The following is a 19,300-nucleotide window of genomic DNA, read 5'->3' as shown; positions in this document are numbered from 1 at the left end:
GTGCTTTCTGTGGTGGTGGGGCAGCCAACGGAAAATACGGAGCGTAGGGGTTGGTAATGTCCTCTAGTTGCGCTGCGATTGGATAATGTTCTCTAGTTGCGTCATGTTTGGCTCAGTCTTCTGTCACTCATGGGGACACTACTTCACTGCCAAATCTAAGGGTAGACCTAAAAAAAATTCAAGCCCCTTGGGTGCTGCCGAAGAGTTACTTTTAGAAGTGTCCATCCAAGATGGGTGGTCATTGGTCACAGATAAAATGACGGCAAATCACGTTATTATCTACTGTAGCTTTGATTGGACTGATCTTAGCTAGCAAGATAGCAGAACCTAACAGTTTGTCCATCTCAACTGTCAGTAGAAACCAAATTTGTTTAAGCAAGTCAGCCATATCAGCTATGTTCTTTTTAAAAGGCAGTAAATGAGGCTGAATTAACTGTTTCGCTGCCAGACAAGGATCTGCTGATAGCCAGGTGTAGCAGTGGTAAGGTGTTGGGACTCTGCTGATAACCAGGTGTAGCAGTGGCAAGGTGTTGGGACTGCTGATAACCAGGTGTAGCAGTGGTAAGGTGTTGGGACTCTGCTGATAACCAGGTGTAGCAGTGGTAAGGTGTTGGGACTCTGCTGATAGCCAGGTGTAGCAGTGGTAAGGTGTTGGGACTCTGCTGATAGCCAGGTGTAGCAGTGGTAAGGTGTTGGGACTCTGCTGATAGCCAGGTGTAGCAGTGGTAAGGTGTTGAGACTCTGCTGATAGTCAGGTGTAGCAGTGGTAAGGTGTTGGGACTCTGCTGATAGCCAGATGTAACAGTGGTAAGGTGTTGGGACTCTGCTGATAGCCAGGTGTAGCAGTGGTAAGGTGTTGGGACTCTGCTGATAGCCAGGTGTAACAGTGGTAAGGTGTTGGGACTGATGTTTGCAGGTCTTAGGAGTTTGTGGGCTTGCCCCACCAAGATGTACCAGCTAAAATCGCCACTGGTCTCCATAATGATCAGTCTAAATGGCTTACCTACAACTGGCACGACGTGCACGCTCTGTTTCCGTGACTCGGCTACCTCTGCTGCAACACACACACACACACACACACACACACACACACACACACACACACACACACACACACACACACACACACACACACACCTCCGGCCCGCCGCCTCCCAAACATACACTCACTCACTCAATATCATAGTCAGTAACAGTGAACAATATATACTGAAATATATAAATTCCTATGGTGGTCGCGGTGGAATTTAGAAGTAGGTCAAAAAAATTATATATTTTCCACCCGTGACATCGTTTTCAAAATAGCCCAATTTGTCAGGAAGACTGTGAACATGGCAGCCCTCGTTCAGGAAACACTTATGTTCCTACCCTGTCACAATAACTGTGGCGGACTGAACAAGGCCACTGTTCCTAGGCCGTCATTGAAAATAAGAATCTGTTCTTAACTGACTTGCCTAGTTGAATAAAGGTAAAAATAAAATAAAAAATAAAAAAACTCCTCCTGGCGTTTTCATTTGTTGTCACATCAAACAACACTGTTTTCAACGTGCCCACTGCCCTATCGGGGGGCTCCCGAGTGCCGCAGCAGTCTAAAGCATTGCATCTCAGTGCTAGGGGGTATCATTACAGACCCTGGTTTGATTCCAGGCTGTATCACAACCGGCCGTGATTGGGAGTCCCGGCGCACAATTGGACCAGCGGAAAGTAAGAATTTGTTCTTAACTGACTTGCCTAGTTAGAAAATAACAATTTGTATTTATTTTTTATTTATCTATAGAATTAGAATAGTCATTGATTACATATCCTTGATTCCAACAGTTCACCAAAGTGTTTCGCTCTAAATCACAAGTCAAACCGTAATTGCAACCTTTATAAATAAAGCTTAGATTGTCTGCCCATATTGTGCAGCCCTAAGTGGCAGTGTGGAAAGGACATCGACTGAGTGAAGTTGAATTGAACAGTATAAACCAATCAGAATGGAGAAAGACCCATTGAAATCATGTAGAATGTATGTGTTGCCACCCTGTGATCACGACTCATAAAGAACATTTAGAATGTATGTGTTTTACCACCCTGGGATCACGACTCATAAAGAACATGTATAATATATATGTGTTGTCACCCTGGGATCACGACTCATAAAGAACATGTATAATATATATGTGTTGCCACCCTGTGATCACGACTCATAAAGAACATTTAGAATGTATGTGTTTTACCACCCTGGGATCACGACTCATAAAGAACATGTATAATATATATATGTGTTGTCACCCTGGGATCACGACTCATAAAGAACATGTATAATATATATGTGTTGTCACCCTGGGATCACGACTCATAAAGAACATTTAGAATGTATGTGTTGTCACCCTGGGATCACGACTCATAAATAACATGTATAATATATATGTGTTACCACCATTGGGATCACGACTCATAAAGAACATGTATAATATATATGTGTTGTCACCCTGGGATCACGACTCATAAAGAACATGTATAATATATATGTGTTGTCACCCTGGGATCACGACTCATAAAGAACATGTATAATATATATGTGTTGTCACCCTGGGATCACGACTCATAAAGAACATTTAGAATGTATGTGTTGTCACCCTGGGATCACGACTCATAAAGAACATGTATAATATATATGTGTTGTCACCCTGGGATCACGACTCATAAAGAACATGTATAATATATATGTGTTGTCACCCTGGGATCACTACTCATAAAGAACATGTATAATATATATGTGTTGTCACCCTGGGATCACTACTCATAAAGAACATGTATAATATATATGTGTTGTCACCCTGGGATCATGACTCATAAAGAACATTTAGAATGTATGTGTTGTCACCCTGGGATCACTACTCATAAAGAACATGTATAATATATATGTGTTACCACCCTGGGATCACGACTCATAAAGAACATGTATAATATATATGTGTTGTCACCCTGGGATCACGACTCATAAAGAACATGTATAATATATATGTGTTGTCACCCTGGGATCACGACTCATAAAGAACATTTAGAATGTATGTGTTGTCACCCTGGGATCACGACTCATAAAGAACATGTATAACATATATGTGTTGTCACCCTGGGATCACTACTCATAAAGAACATGTATAATATATATGTGTTGTCACCCTGGGATCACTACTCATAAAGAACATGTATAATATATATGTGTTGTCACCCTGGGATCATGACTCATAAAGAACATTTAGAATGTATGTGTTGTCACCCTGGGATCACTACTCATAAAGAACATGTATAATATATATGTGTTACCACCCTGGGATCACGACTCATAAAGAACATGTATAATATATATGTGTTGTCACCCTGGGATCACGACTCATAAAGAACATGTATAATATATATGTGTTGTCACCCTGGGATCACGACTCATAAAGAACATTTAGAATGTATGTGTTGTCACCCTGGGATCACGACTCATAAAGAACATGTATAATATATATGTGTTGTCACCCTGGGATCACGACTCATAAAGAACATTTAGAATGTATGTGTTGTCACCCTGGGATCACGACTCATAAAGAACATGTATAATATATATGTGTTGTCACCCTGGGATCACGACTCATAAAGAACATTTAGAATGTATGTGTTGTCACCCTGGGATCACGACTCATAAAGAACATGTATAATATATATGTGTTGTCACCCTGGGATCACGACTCATAAAGAACGTCAAATGAACAGATTATTTTTTATTTTGTTGGCTGAATTTATATGGGGAGGCAGGGTAGCCTAGTGGTTAGAGTGTTGGACTAGTAACCGGAAGATTGGAAGTTCAAACCCCCGAGCTGACAAGGTACAAATCTGTCATTCTGCCCCTGAACAGGCAGTTAACCCACTGTTCCTAGGCCGTCATTGAAAATAAGAATTTGTTCTTAACTGACTTGCCTAGTAAAATAAATATATAACAACATTCCACATTTTGTTTTAGACATATCGAGTCCAATTGCGGCACGATTCCACTGTTTTAATCTGTTTACGTCAGTTTCCAATGTGCGACTTTTATTTGGAAGGAGAATCGCAGATTCCCACTATTGTTTCTCACATCACACACATGTGGCTGCGGAGACCGGATCCTTCATATGAGTTATTAAGAGGTCAGGGACAGCTAGGTTGCTGGTTCAAGCTTCAAGCGAGTCCGTGTATGGGCCTGTGTTAGTGTCCCAATAGGATGTCCCGTCATGAAGGTAAGAAGTCAACTCGGGATAAAGAGACCGGGGTGAAGCGGGTTAGTGACATGGGAGGGTGTTGTTTTTGTATCGACCTGTATATGATGGCGGCACCACTTTAACATTTGGCCACTTTTATCAAGCCCCCTACCCGAGTTTCTGTAGCTAAATAATAAAGAAATACTTGCTTTCCAATAAAGAAATACTTGTATTTACCCGCAAGGACACTGGCCAAGAAAGCAGCTCATATTTGGTTTCTTATAGCTATCCAAACAACTACAGTCACGTAGAACTAAGTTAGCATTAGTTGGACTTGCTAATAAGTTAGCTGGCTAACTGTTTATTAGGTTTAAGGTACTGAGGCAAAAAAAAAAAACAACAACACTTTTTACAAATTTGAAAAGTATTTCGACACTTTGACAAAAGTGTCCTTGTTAAGTTGCCTCTGTTTCACTTTCCCTTTCTCTCTTGCCAACTTCACACTCACAGGTTGTGAATGAATGCCCTGTCATCAAATTAGTCATGGATGAGGCCCCTGTATTCAAGCTTTCAGCAGTATAGTTCGTTTACTCCATTTCTTTTAGCATGTACAACAACTAAAATATATATATATATCAGCGTAATTATTTTCTTGGTTTCTAAAATAAAAACCCAGATAATGAACAACCTTTGCTGGCTCCGTTCTGACCTCTGCTAGTTCGGTACAGTTCGGTACTGTTCGGTACAGTTCGGTACAGCCTGGAGATCTAACGTTGGCTTCAACGGTGGACATTATTGACAGAGTGGATTAGGAACGTTTTATTTCCTCTCACTACCTTTACAAGCCATAATGTTCAATCAAAGTATATTTTAACATACTTAAAAAAATGTTTTTATTGCAGGGAGGAATGAGATAAACAATGTCCACAAAAGTATACTTACATAATGTTTCAAAGTGCTGGTAGTGCAGTTCAATTGTCTTATCACCTGGAGCAAGGGTGTACACCTAGGGTGTACAATATTTTGTTGTGGGGGTGCGGGACCCTGCTTGTTTTGACGGGTACATTATTTAAAAAAAAATGATTTAAAATTCACGCTTGTTTATACCGATCATGCTTTAGTCTAGAAACAAGCAGTGAAATCCAAATTCAACGTTGGATTTCCAGGCTATTGGGGAATGTTGGCTCGTTTTGCAAACCAGCTAGTTTTTTTTTTTTTACCTGACGTAGAAAAGACGCCAGGACAAGTTAGTTTGAAAATACTGTATCCCTGAGAACCAGAAACATCCGCTTTTCTACCAACGCTGCTAAGGGTGGCTGTTTTATTTTTTTATATAGCAAGACTGTTGTAGTCAATCAATTGCCTGCTGTCAAAGTTGGAAGTTCACATAGCTAGCTGGATATAGTAATCACACTGGTATTTCATAACGACGGCCATCAGTCCTGCACTGGCATTGTAGCAATGGTGGCTTTTCATTAATCATGTGGACCCCGGAAATGTGAAACTGTTCTGTGTCTGTGCAGTAGGTTAGGTTAAGTGTGTTACATCAATATGTTGGTTCTATGTCATGATGGATAAATTATGCAACATGTAGGCTTGCTGTGTGTGTGTGTGTGTGTGTGGTGGGATTTGACCAATACTGTCGTGTGTGTGTGTGTGTGTGTGTGTTGTGGGGTTTGACCAATACTGTCTGTGTGTTTTATACCCTTTATACCCTGACTGCCATGTGTGTGTGTGTGTGGTGGTGTTGGGTTTGACCAATACCCTGTGTGGGGGTGTTGGGTTTGACCAATACCCTGTGTGGTGGTGTTGGGTTTGACCAATACCCTGTGTGGTGGTGTTGGGTTTGACTCGGTCCTGTGTGGTGGTGTTGGGTTTGACCAATACCTTGTGTGGTGGTGTTGTGTTGGGTTTGACCAATACCCTGTGTGGTGGTGTTGGGTTTGACCAATACCCTGTGTGGGGGTGTTGGGTTTGACCAATACCCTGTGTGGTGGTGTTGGGTTTGACCAATACCCTGTGTGGGGGTGTTGGGTTTGACCAATACCCTGTGTGGTGGTGTTGGGTTTGACCAATACCCTGTGTGGGGGTGTTGGGTTTGACTCGGACCTGTGTGGTGGTGTTGGGTTTGACTCGGTCCTGTGTGGGGGTGTTGGGTTTGACCAATACCCTGTGTGGTGGTGTTGGGTTTGACTCGGTCCTGTGTGGTGGTGTTGGGTTTGACCAATACCCTGTGTGGTGGTGTTGGGTTTGACTCGGACCTGTGTGGTGGTGTTGGGTTTGACTCGGTCCTGTGTGGGGGTGTTGGGTTTGACCAATACCCTGTGTGGTGGTGTTGGGTTTGACTCGGTCCTGTGTGGTGGTGTTGGGTTTGACCAATACCCTGTGTGGTGGTGTTGGGTTTGACTCGGTCCTGTGTGGGGGTGTTGGGTTTGACCAATACCCTGTGTGGTGGTGTTGGGTTTGACTCGGTCCTGTGTGGGGGTGTTGGGTTTGACTCGGTCCTGTGTGGTGGTGTTGGGTTTGACCAACACCCTGTGTGGTGGTGTTGGGTTTGACTCGGTCCTGTTAATGTTGTGTCCTTCCCCAGGTGTGAGCTGCGACGCGTGTTTGAAAGGTAACTTTCGGGGGCGGCGGTACAAGTGTTTAATTTGCTACGACTACGACCTGTGTGCCTCGTGCTACGAGGGCGGCGCCACGACCACCAGACACACTGCAGAGCACGCCGTGCAGTGTATACTAACCAGGGTCGACTACGGTGAGTACACACACACACACACGCACACACACACTTGCATATAAACCACAGACACACAACTACAGTGGGGCAAAAAAGTATTTAGTCAGCCACCAATTGTGCAAGTTCTCCCACTTAAAAAGATGAGAGAGGCCTGTAATTTTCATCATAGGTACACTTCAACTATGACAGACAAAATGAGGGAAAAAATCCAGAAAATCACATTGTAGGATTTTTAATGTATTTATTTGCAAATTATGGTGGAAAATAAGTATTTGGTCTGCTGTTCCATCCTATCTCCTCCTCCCTAACCTCTGCTGTTCCATCCTGTCTCCTCCTCCCTAACCTCTGCTGTTCCATCCTGTCTCCTCCTCCCTAACCTCTGCTGTTCCATCCTGTCTCCTCCTCCCTAACCTCTGCTGTTCCATCCTGTCTCCTCCTCCCTAACCTCTGCTGTTCCATCCTGTCTCCTCCTCCCTAAGCTCTGCTGTTCCATCCTGTCTCCTCCTCCCTAAGCTCTGCTTTTCCATCCTGTCTCCTCCTCCCTAATCTCTGCTGTTCCATACTGTCTCCTCCTCCCTAAGCTCTGCTTTTCCATCCTGTCTCCTCCTCCCTAAGCTCTGCTGTTCCATCCTGTCTCCTCCTCCCTAACCTCTGCTGTTCCATCCTGTCTCCTCCTCCCTAACCTCTGCTGTTCCATCCTGTCTCCTCCTCCCTAACCTCTGCTGTTCCATCCTGTCTCCTCCTCCCTAAACTCTGCTGTTCCATCCTGTCTCCTCCTCCCTAAGCTCTGCTGTTCCATCCTGTCTCCTCCTCCCTAAGCTCTGCTGTTCCATACTGTCTCCTCCTCCCTAAGCTCTGCTGTTCCATACTGTCTCCTCCTCCCTAAGCTCTGCTGTTCCATACTGTCTCCTCCCCCCTAAGCTCTGCTGTTCCATACTGTCTCCTCCCCCCTAAGCTCTGCTGTTCCATACTGTCTCCTCCCCCCTAAGCTCTGCTGTTCCATACTGTCTCCTCCCCCCTAAGCTCTGCTGTTCCATACTGTCTCCTCCCCCCTAAGCTCTGTTGTTCCATACTGTCTCCTCCTCCCTAAGCTCTGCTGTTCCATCCTGTCTCCTCCTCCCCCTAAGCTCTGCTGTTCCATACTGTCTAACCCTGTCTCCTACTCCCTATCCTCTGCTGTTCCATCCTGTCTCCTCCCCCCTAAGCTCTGTTGTTCCATACTGTCTCCTCCCCCCTAAGCTCTGCTGTCCATCCTGTCTCCTCCCCCCTAAACTCTGCTGTTCCATACGGTCTAACCCTGTCTCCTACTCCCTATCCTCTGCTGTTCCATACTGTCTCCTCCCTAAACTCTGCTGTTCCATACTGTCTCCTACTTCCTAAGCTCTGCTGTTCCATACTGTCTCCTCCCTAAACTCTGCTGTTCCATCCTGTCGCACTGCTGTTCCATACTGTCTCCTCCTCCCTAAGCTCTGCTGTTCAATCCTGTCTCCTCCTCCCTGAGCTCTGCTGTTCCATACTGTCTCCTCTCTAAGCTCTGCTGTTCCATACTGTCTCCTCCTCCCTAAGCTCTGCTGTTCCATCCTGTCTCCTCCTCCCTAACCTCTGCTGTTCCATCCTGTCTCCTCCTCCCTAACCTCTGCTGTTCCATCCTGTCTCCTCCTCCCTAACCTCTGCTGTTCCATCCTGTCTCCTCCTCCCTAACCTCTGCTGTTTCCGTCCTGTCTCCTCCTCCCTAACCTCTGCTGTTCCGTCCTGTCTCCTCCTCCCTAACCTCTGCTGTTCCGTCCTGTCTCCTCCTCCCTAACCTCTGCTGTTCCGTCCTGTCTCCTCCTCCCTAACCTCTGCTGTTCCGTCCTGTCTCCTCCTCCCTAACCTCTGCTGTTCCGTCCTGTCTCCTCCTCCCTAACCTCTGCTGTTCCATCCTGTCTCCTCCTCCCTAACCTCTGCTGTTCCATCCTGTCGCCTCCTCCCTAACCTCTGCTGTTCCATCCTGTCTCCTCCTCCCTAACCTCTGCTGTTCCATCCTGTCTCCTCCTCCCTATCCTCTGCTGTTCCATCCTGTCTCCTCCTCCCTAACCTCTGCTGTTTCATCCTATCTCCTCCTCCCTATCCTCTGCTGTTCCATCCTGTCTCCTCCTCCCTAACCTCTGCTGTTTCCGTCCTGTCTCCTCCTCCCTAATCTCTGTTGTTCCATACTGTCTCCTCCTCCCTATCCTCTGCTGTTCCATCCTGTCTCCTCCTCCCTATCCTCTGCTGTTCCAGACTGTTCCAGACTGTCTCCTCCTCCCTATCCTCTGCTGTTCCATCCTGTCTCCTCCTCCCTAACCTATGCTGTTCCACCCTGTCTCCTCCTCCCTATCCTCTGCTGTTCCATCCTGTCTCCTCCTCCCTAACCTCTGCTGTTCCATCCTGTCTCCTCCTCCCTAATCTCTGCTGTTCCATACTGTCTCCTCCTCCCTATCCTCTGCTGTTCCATCCCGTCTCCTCCTCCCTATCCTCTGCTGTTCCAGACTGTCTCCTCCTCCCTAACCTCTGCTGTTTCCGTCCTGTCTAACCACGTCCCGGTCCTCTTTTCTTCCAGACCTGTATTATGGGGGAGAGTCCTTCTCGGTGGAGCAGCCCCAGGCTTTCACCTGTCCCTACTGTGGCAGGATGGGCTACACGGAGACTTCTCTACAGGAGCACGTGACTGCAGAGCACACAGAGACCTCCTCAGAGGTGGTGAGTATACACTGAGTGGACAAAACATTAGGAACACCGACTCTTTCCTTCGACACCCTGACCAGTTTAAAGATATGATCCCTTATTGATGTCACTTGTTAAATCCACTTCAATCAGTATAGAAGAAGGGGAGGAGACAGGTTAAAAAAATATATATTTTTAAGCCTGGAGATAATTGAGACATGGATTGTGTAGGTGTGTCATTCATCAGGTGAATGGGTAAGAAAACATATTAAAGTGCCTTTGAACACTTGAATATCTTGGCCATGTACGGTTATAATCTCTACCCGGCACAGCCAGAAGAGGACTGGCCACCCCTCAGAGCCTGGTTCCTCTCTAGGTTTCCTCTAGGTTCTGGCCTTTCTAGTGAGTTTTTCTCTTGCCACCGTGCTTCTACACCTGCATTGCTTGCTGTTTGGGGTTTTAGGCTGGGTTTCTGTACAGCACTTTGAGATATCAGCTGATGTAAAATGGGCTTCATCAATACATTTGATTATGGTAGTAGGTGCCAGGCGCACCGGTTTGTGTCAAGAACTGCAACGCTGCTGGGTTTTTGACGCTCAACAGTTTCCCTGTGTGTATCAAGAATAGTCCACCACCCAAAGGACACCCAGCCAACTTGACACAACTGTGGGAAGCATTGGAGTCAACATGGGCCAGTATCCCTGTGAAACACTCAACATCTTGTAGAGTCCGCGCGCCCCGATGAATTGAGGCTTTTTTTTTTAGGGCAAAAAAGAGGGAAGGTGTTCCTAATGTTTTGTGCACTGTGTATATTACTGTGTATATAAGGACACAGAGACTTCTCTACAGGAACATGTAGCTACAGAGGCTTTTAAAACATTTTTTTTTAAAACCTCAGTTAAAGAACAAATTCTTATTTTCAATGACGGCCTAGGAACAGTGGGTTAACTGGTCTAGGAACAGTGGGTTAACTGGTCTAGGAACAGTGGGTTAACTGGTCTAGGAACAGTGGGTTAACTGGTCTAGGAACAGTGGGTTAACTGGTCTAGGAACAGTGGGTTAACTGGTCTAGGAACAGTGGGGTTAACTGGTCTAGGAACAGTGGGTTAACTGGTCTAGGAACAGTGGGTTAACTGGTCTAGGAACAGTGGGTTAACTGGTCTAGGAACAGTGGGGTTAACTGGCCTGGGAACAGTGGGGTTAACTGGTCTAGGAACAGTGGGTTAACTGGTCTAGGAACAGTGGGTTAACTGGTCTAGGAACAGTGGGGTTAACTGGTCTAGGAACAGTGGGGTTAACTGGTCTAGGAACAGTGGGGTTAACTGGTCTAGGAACAGTGGGGTTAACTGGTCTAGGAACAGTGGGTTAACTGGTCTAGGAACAGTGGGTTAACTGGTCTAGGAACAGTGGGGTTAACTGGTCTAGGAACAGTGGGTTAACTGGTCTAGGAACAGTGGGGTTAACTGGTCTAGGAACAGTGGGGTTAACTGGTCTAGGAACAGTGGGGTTAACTGGTCTAGGAACAGTGGGGTTAACTGGTCTAGGAACAGTGGGTTAACTGGTCTAGGAACAGTGGGGTTAACTGGCCTGGGAACAGTGGGTTAACTGGTCTAGGAACAGTGGGTTAACTGGTCTAGGAACAGTGGGTTAACTGGTCTAGGAACAGTGGGGTTAACTGGTCTAGGAACAGTGGGTTAACTGGTCTAGGAACAGTGGGTTAACTGGTCTAGGAACAGTGGGTTAACTGGTCTAGGAACAGTGGATTAACTGGTCTAGGAACAGTGGGTTAACTGGTCTAGGAACAGTGGGTTAACTGGTCTAGGAACAGTGGGGTTAACTGGTCTAGGAACAGTGGGTTAACTGGTCTAGGAACAGTGGGTTAACTGGTCTAGGAACAGTGGGTTAACTGGTCTAGGAACAGTGGGTTAACTGGTCTAGGAACAGTGGGTTAACTGGTCTAGGAACAGTGGGTTAACTGGTCTAGGAACAGTGGGTTAACTGGTCTAGGAACAGTGGGGTTAACTGGTCTAGGAACAGTGGGTTAACTGGTCTAGGAACAGTGGGTTAACTGGTCTAGGAACAGTGGGTTAACTGGTCTAGGAACAGTGGGGTTAACTGGCCTGGGAACAGTGGGGTTAACTGGTCTAGGAACAGTGGGTTAACTGGTCTAGGAACAGTGGGTTAACTGGTCTAGGAACAGTGGGGTTAACTGGTCTAGGAACAGTGGGGTTAACTGGTCTAGGAACAGTGGGGTTAACTGGTCTAGGAACAGTGGGGTTAACTGGTCTAGGAACAGTGGGTTAACTGGTCTAGGAACAGTGGGTTAACTGGTCTAGGAACAGTGGGGTTAACTGGTCTAGGAACAGTGGGTTAACTGGTCTAGGAACAGTGGGGTTAACTGGTCTAGGAACAGTGGGGTTAACTGGTCTAGGAACAGTGGGGTTAACTGGTCTAGGAACAGTGGGGTTAACTGGTCTAGGAACAGTGGGGTTAACTGGTCTAGGAACAGTGGGTTAACTGGTCTAGGAACAGTGGGGTTAACTGGTCTAGGAACAGTGGGTTAACTGGTCTAGGAACAGTGGGTTAACTGGTCTAGGAACAGTGGGTTAACTGGTCTAGGAACAGTGGGGTTAACTGGTCTAGGAACAGTGGGTTAACTGGTCTAGGAACAGTGGGTTAACTGGTCTAGGAACAGTGGGTTAACTGGTCTAGGAACAGTGGGTTAACTGGTCTGGGAACAGTGGGTTAACTGGTCTAGGAACAGTGGGTTAACTTGTTCAGGGGAAGAACGACAGATTTGTACCTTGTCAGCTTGGGGGTTTGAACTTGCAACCTTCCGGTTACTAGTCTATAACGCTCTAACCACTAGAGAAGTGAACCACTAACCTTTATTGGGGCCCCGGTCTTAGCCATGAAAACTGAAAAGTCTGAGTCTTTAGGTCAATCACTGAGGTAAATCCCTACAGTGGAAAAGAGACATCAGTGTTTTCTCTAGATTATTTCCAGGCGGGAGGGTAGGTGCAAAAATATCCACAAAAAGATCAAGGCCATGTTCAGTAAAACAAAACAGCACCTAAACAGCACCTAAAAAAAAGTCTGGCAGTAAAAGTGTTTTCAAATTCATTTGATGTGGAGTGTGTTCAGATGGTCGTGTGTTCTCTACCAGGGGTTGGAACCCGGTTCATTTGATGTGGAGTGTGTTCAGATGGTCGTGTGTTCTCTACCAGGGGTTGGAACCCGGTCCATTTGATGTGGAGCGTGTTCAGATGGCCGTGTGTTCTCTACCAGGGGTTGGAACCCGGTTCATTTGATGTGGAGCGTGTTCAGATGGTCGTGTGTTCTCTACCAGGGGTTGGAACCCGGTTCATTTGATGTGGAGCGTGTTCAGATGGTCGTGTGTTCTCTACCAGGGGTTGGAACCCGGTTCATTTGATGTGGAGTGTGTTCAGATGGTCGTGTGTTCTCTACCAGGGGTTGGAACCCGGTTCATTTGATGTGAGGCGTGTTCAGATGGTCGTGTGTTCTCTACCAGGGGTTGGAACCCGGTTCATTTGATGTGGAGCGTGTTCAGATGGTCGTGTGTTCTCTACCAGGGGTTGGAACCCGGTTCATTTGATGTGGAGCGTGTTCAGATGGTCGTGTGTTCTCTACCAGGGGTTGGAACCCGGTTCATTTGATGTGGAGTGTGTTCAGATGGTCGTGTGTTCTCTACCAGGGGTTGGAACCCGGTTCATTTGATGTGGAGCGTGTTCAGATGGTCGTGTGTTCTCTACCAGGGGTTGGAACCCGGTTCATTTGATGTGGAGTGTGTTCAGATGGTCGTGTGTTCTCTACCAGGGGTTGGAACCCGGTTCATTTGATGTGGAGTGTGTTCAGATGGCCGTGTGTTCTCTACCAGGGGTTGGAACCCGGTTCATTTGATGTGGAGCGTGTTCAGATGGCCGTGTGTTCTCTACCAGGGGTTGGAACCCGGTTCATTTGATGTGGAGCGTGTTCAGATGGTCGTGTGTTCTCTACCAGGGGTTGGAACCCGGTTCATTTGATGTGGAGCGTGTTCAGATGGTCGTGTGTTCTCTACCAGGGGTTGGAACCCGGTTCATTTGATGTGGAGCGTGTTCAGATGGTCGTGTGTTCTCTACCAGGGGTTGGAACCCGGTCCATTTGATGTGGAGCGTGTTCAGATGGCCGTGTGTTCTCTACCAGGGGTTGGAACCCGGTTCATTTGATGTGGAGCGTGTTCAGATGGTCGTGTGTTCTCTACCAGGGGTTGGAACCCGGTTCATTTGATGTGGAGCGTGTTCAGATGGTCGTGTGTTCTCTACCAGGGGTTGGAACCCGGTTCATTTGATGTGGAGCGTGTTCAGATGGTCGTGTGTTCTCTACCAGGGGTTGGAACCCGGTTCATTTGATGTGGAGCGTGTTCAGATGGTCGTGTGTTCTCTACCAGGGGTTGGAACCCGGTTCATTTGATGTGGAGCGTGTTCAGATGGTCGTGTGTTCTCTACCAGGGGTTGGAACCCGGTTCATTTGATGTGGAGTGTGTTCAGATGGTCGTGTGTTCTCTACCAGGGGTTGGAACCCGGTTCATTTGATGTGAGGCGTGTTCAGATGGTCGTGTGTTGGAGTGTGTTCTGGTCTGTGTTCTCTACCAGGGGTTGGAACCCGGTTCATTTGATGTGGAGCGTGTTCAGATGGTCGTGTGTTCTCTACCAGGGGTTGGAACCCGGTTCATTTGATGTGGAGTGTGTTCAGATGGTCGTGTGTTCTCTACCAGGGGTTGGAACCCGGTTCATTTGATGTGGAGCGTGTTCAGATGGTCGTGTGTTCTCTACCAGGGGTTGGAACCCGGTTCATTTGATGTGGAGTGTGTTCAGATGGTCGTGTGTTCTCTACCAGGGGTTGGAACCCGGTTCATTTGATGTGGAGCGTGTTCAGATGGTCGTGTGTTCTCTACCAGGGGTTGGAACCCGGTTCATTTGATGTGGAGCGTGTTCAGATGGTCGTGTGTTCTCTACCAGGGGTTGGAACCCGGTTCATTTGATGTGAGGCGTGTTCAGATGGCCGTGTGTTCTCTACCAGGGGTTGGAACCCGGTTCATTTGATGTGGAGTGTGTTCAGATGGTCGTGTGTTCTCTACCAGGGGTTGGAACCCGGTTCATTTGATGTGGAGCGTGTTCAGATGGTCGTGTGTTCTCTACCAGGGGTTGGAACCCGGTTTTGATGTGGAGCAGATGGTCGTGTGATGTGATGTGGAGCGTGTTCAGATGGTCGTGTGTTCTCTACCAGGGGTTGGAACCCGGTTCATTTGATGTGGAGCGTGTTCAGATGGCCGTGTGTTCTCTACCAGGGGTTGGAACCCGGTTCATTTGATGTGGAGTGTGTTCAGATGGTCGTGTGTTCTCTACCAGGGGTTGGAACCCGGTTCATTTGATGTGGAGCGTGTTCAGATGGCCGTGTGTTCTCTACCAGGGGTTGGAACCCGGTTCATTTGATGTGGAGCGTGTTCAGATGGTCGTGTGTTCTCTACCAGGGGTTGGAACCCGGTTCATTTGATGTGGAGCGTGTTCAGATGGTCGTGTGTTCTCTACCAGGGGTTGGAACCCGGTTCATTTGATGTGGAGCGTGTTCAGATGGTCGTGTGTTCTCTACCAGGGGTTGGAACCCGGTTCATTTGATGTGGAGTGTGTTCAGATGGTCGTGTGTTCTCTACCAGGGGTTGGAACCCGGTTCATTTGATGTGAGGCGTGTTCAGATGGTCGTGTGTTCTCTACCAGGGGTTGGAACCCGGTTCATTTGATGTGAGGCGTGTTCAGATGGTCGTGTGTTCTCTACCAGGGGTTGGAACCCGGTTCATTTGATGTGGAGTGTGTTCAGATGGTCGTGTGTTCTCTACCAGGGGTTGGAACCCGGTTCATTTGATGTGAGGCGTGTTCAGATGGCCGTGTGTTCTCTACCAGGGGTTGGAACCCGGTTCATTTGATGTGGAGTGTGTTCAGATGGTCGTGTGTTCTCTACCAGGGGTTGGAACCCGGTTCATTTGATGTGGAGCGTGTTCAGATGGCCGTGTGTTCTCTACCAGGGGTTGGAACCCGGTTCATTTGATGTGGAGCGTGTTCAGATGGTCGTGTGTTCTCTACCAGGGGTTGGAACCCGGTTCATTTGATGTGGAGCGTGTTCAGATGGTCGTGTGTTCTCTACCAGGGGTTGGAACCCGGTTCATTTGATGTGGAGCGTGTTCAGATGGTCGTGTGTTCTCTACCAGGGGTTGGAACCCGGTTCATTTGATGTGGAGCGTGTTCAGATGGTCGTGTGTTGTTCTCTACCAGGGGTTGGAACCCGGTTCATTTGATGTGGAGCGTGTTCAGATGGTCGTGTGTTCTCTACCAGGGGTTGGAACCCGGTTCATTTGATGTGGAGCGTGTTCAGATGGTCGTGTGTTCTCTACCAGGGGTTGGAACCCGGTTCATTTGATGTGGAGCGTGTTCAGATGGTCGTGTGTTCTCTACCAGGGGTTGGAACCCGGTTCATTTGATGTGGAGCGTGTTCAGATGGTCGTGTGTTCTCTACCAGGGGTTGGAACCCGGTTCATTTGATGTGGAGCGTGTTCGTGTTCAGATGGTGGAGCGTGTTCAGATGGTCGTGTGTTCTCTACCAGGGGTTGGAACCCGGTTCATTTGATGTGGAGCGTGTTCAGATGGTCGTGTGTTCTCTACCAGGGGTTGGAACCCGGTTCATTTGATGTGGAGCGTGTTCAGATGGTCGTGTGTTCTCTACCAGGGGTTGGAACCCGGTTCATTTGATGTGGAGCGTGTTCAGATGGTCGTGTGTTCTCTACCAGGGGTTGGAACCCGGTTCATTTGATGTGGAGCGTGTTCAGATGGTCGTGTGTTCTCTACCAGGGGTTGGAACCCGGTTCATTTGATGTGGAGCGTGTTCAGATGGTCGTGTGTTCTCTACCAGGGGTTGGAACCCGGTTCATTTGATGTGGAGCGTGTTCAGATGGTCGTGTGTTCTCTACCAGGGGTTGGAACCCGGTTCATTTGATGTGGAGCGTGTTCAGATGGTCGTGTGTTCTCTACCAGGGGTTGGAACCCGGTTCATTTGATGTGGAGCGTGTTCAGATGGTCGTGTGTTCTCTACCAGGGGTTGGAACCCGGTTCATTTGATGTGGAGCGTGTTCAGATGGTCGTGTGTTCTCTACCAGGGGTTGGAACCCGGTTCATTTGATGTGGAGCGTGTTCAGATGGTCGTGTGTTCTCTACCAGGGGTTGGAACCCGGTTCATTTGATGTGGAGCGTGTTCAGATGGTCGTGTGTTCTCTACCAGGGGTTGGAACCCGGTTCATTTGATGTGGAGCGTGTTCAGATGGTCGTGTGTTCTCTACCAGGGGTTGGAACCCGGTTCATTTGATGTGGAGCGTGTTCAGATGGTCGTGTGTTCTCTACCAGGGGTTGGAACCCGGTTCATTTGATGTGGAGCGTGTTCAGATGGTCGTGTGTTCTCTACCAGGGGTTGGAACCCGGTTCATTTGATGTGGAGCGTGTTCAGATGGTCGTGTGTTCTCTACCAGGGGTTGGAACCCGGTTCATTTGATGTGGAGCGTGTTCAGATGGTCGTGTGTTCTCTACCAGGGGTTGGAACCCGGTTCATTTGATGTGGAGCGTGTTCAGATGGTCGTGTGTTCTCTACCAGGGGTTGGAACCCGGTTCATTTGATGTGGAGCGTGTTCAGATGGTCGTGTGTTCTCTACCAGGGGTTGGAACCCGGTTCATTTGATGTGGAGCGTGTTCAGATGGTCGTGTGTTCTCTACCAGGGGTTGGAACCCGGTTCATTTGATGTGGAGCGTGTTCAGATGGTCGTGTGTTCTCTACCAGGGGTTGGAACCCGGTTCATTTGATGTGGAGCGTGTTCAGATGGTCGTGTGTTCTCTACCAGGGGTTGGAACCCGGTTCATTTGATGTGAGGCGTGTTCAGATGGCCGTGTGTTCTCTACCAGGGGTTGGAACCCGGTTCATTTGATGTGGAGCGTGTTCAGATGGTCGTGTGTTCTCTACCAGGGGTTGGAACCCGGTTCATTTGATGTGGAGCGTGTTCAGATGGTCGTGTGTTCTCTACCAGGGGTTGGAACCCGGTTCATTTGATGTGGAGTGTGTTCAGATGGTCGTGTGTTCTCTACCAGGGGTTGGAACCCGGTTCATTTGATGTGGAGCGTGTTCAGATGGTCGTGTGTTCTCTACCAGGGGTTGGAACCCGGTTCATTTGATGTGGAGCGTGTTCAGATGGCCGTGTGTTCTCTACCAGGGGTTGGAACCCGGTTCATTTGATGTGGAGCGTGTTCAGATGGCCGTGTGTTCTCTACCAGGGGTTGGAACCCGGTTCATTTGATGTGGAGCGTGTTCAGATGGTCGTGTGTTCTCTACCAGGGGTTGGAACCCGGTTCATTTGATGTGGAGCGTGTTCAGATGGTCGTGTGTTCTCTACCAGGGGTTGGAACCCGGTTCATTTGATGTGGAGCGTGTTCAGATGGCCGTGTGTTCTCTACCAGGGGTTGGAACCCGGTTCATTTGATGTGGAGCGTGTTCAGATGGTCGTGTGTTCTCTACCAGGGGTTGGAACCCGGTTCATTTGATGTGGAGCGTGTTCAGATGGCCGTGTGTTCTCTACCAGGGGTTGGAACCCGGTTCATTTGATGTGGAGCGTGTTCAGATGGTCGTGTGTTCTCTACCAGGGGTTGGAACCCGGTTCATTTGATGTGGAGCGTGTTCAGATGGTCGTGTGTTCTCTACCAGGGGTTGGAACCCGGTTCATTTGATGTGGAGTGTGTTCAGATGGCCGTGTGTTCTTTACCAGGGGTTGGAACCCGGTCCATTTGATGTGGAGCGTGTTCAGATGGTCGTGTGTTCTCTATCAGGGGTTGGAACCCGGTCCATTTGATGTGGAGCGTGTTCAGATGGTCGTGTGTTCTCTCCAGGGGTTGGAACCCGGTTCATTTGATGTGAAGCGTGTTCAGATGGTCGTGTGTTCTCTCCAGGGGTTGGAACCCGGTTCATTTGATGTGGAGCGTGTTCAGATGGCCGTGTGTTCTCGCCAGGGGTTGGAACCCGGTTCATTTGATGTGGAGCGTGTTCAGATGGTCGTGTGTTCTCTACCAGGGGTTGGAACCCGGTTCATTTGATGTGGAGCGTGTTCAGATGGTCGTGTGTTCTCTCCAGGGGTTGGAACCCGGTTAATTTGACGTGGAGCGTGTTCAGATGGTCGTGTGTTCTCTCCAGGGGTTGGAACCCGGTTCATTTGATGTGGAGCGTGTTCAGATGGTCGTGTGTTCTCTACCAGGGGTTAGAACCCGGTTCATTTGATGTGGAGCGTGTTCAGATGGCCGTGTGTTCTCTCCCGGGGTTGGAACCCGGTTCATTTGATGTGGAGCGTGTTCAGATGGTCGTGTGTTCTCTACCAGGGGTTGGAACCCGGTTCGTGGAACAGAACCAAAAGAGTAAATATTTGAGGAACAAAATCAAACTCGTTAAGGAAAGTGATCTAGAACCCCTGGAGAGAACACACGACCATCTGAACACGCTCCACGTAAATTTACGTTACGGGTGTTTAAAAAAAAATATATATATATTTTTTTTTCAACCAAAAAACACAAGAGTGAGGGCTTTGCAT

The 19,300-nt window shown here is 48.0% G+C and overlaps 1 protein-coding gene across 1 annotated transcript in view; it reads left to right on the top strand.

Moving 5' to 3' along the window:
• The first annotated feature begins 4,089 nt into the window (after positions 1 to 4,089).
• LOC139411878 (E3 ubiquitin-protein ligase KCMF1-like) overlaps positions 4,090 to 19,300 on the top strand; it is a 28,514-nt gene continuing 13,303 nt past the window's right edge. Inside the window, exons 1-3 of the mRNA XM_071158627.1 lie at positions 4,090 to 4,250; positions 6,802 to 6,969; positions 9,533 to 9,672. Of these exons, the coding sequence (XP_071014728.1) occupies positions 4,235 to 4,250; positions 6,802 to 6,969; positions 9,533 to 9,672 (324 nt within the window). The 5' untranslated portion in view covers positions 4,090 to 4,234. The remainder of the gene's footprint in view (positions 4,251 to 6,801; positions 6,970 to 9,532; positions 9,673 to 19,300) is intronic.

The sequence above is a fragment of the Oncorhynchus clarkii genome, chromosome 6, assembly GCF_045791955.1.
Source record: "Oncorhynchus clarkii lewisi isolate Uvic-CL-2024 chromosome 6, UVic_Ocla_1.0, whole genome shotgun sequence".
NCBI lineage: Eukaryota > Metazoa > Chordata > Actinopteri > Salmoniformes > Salmonidae > Oncorhynchus > Oncorhynchus clarkii.
The sequence above is the reverse complement of the archived record's forward strand: the minus strand, read 5'-3'. Positions and strand labels throughout refer to the sequence as shown.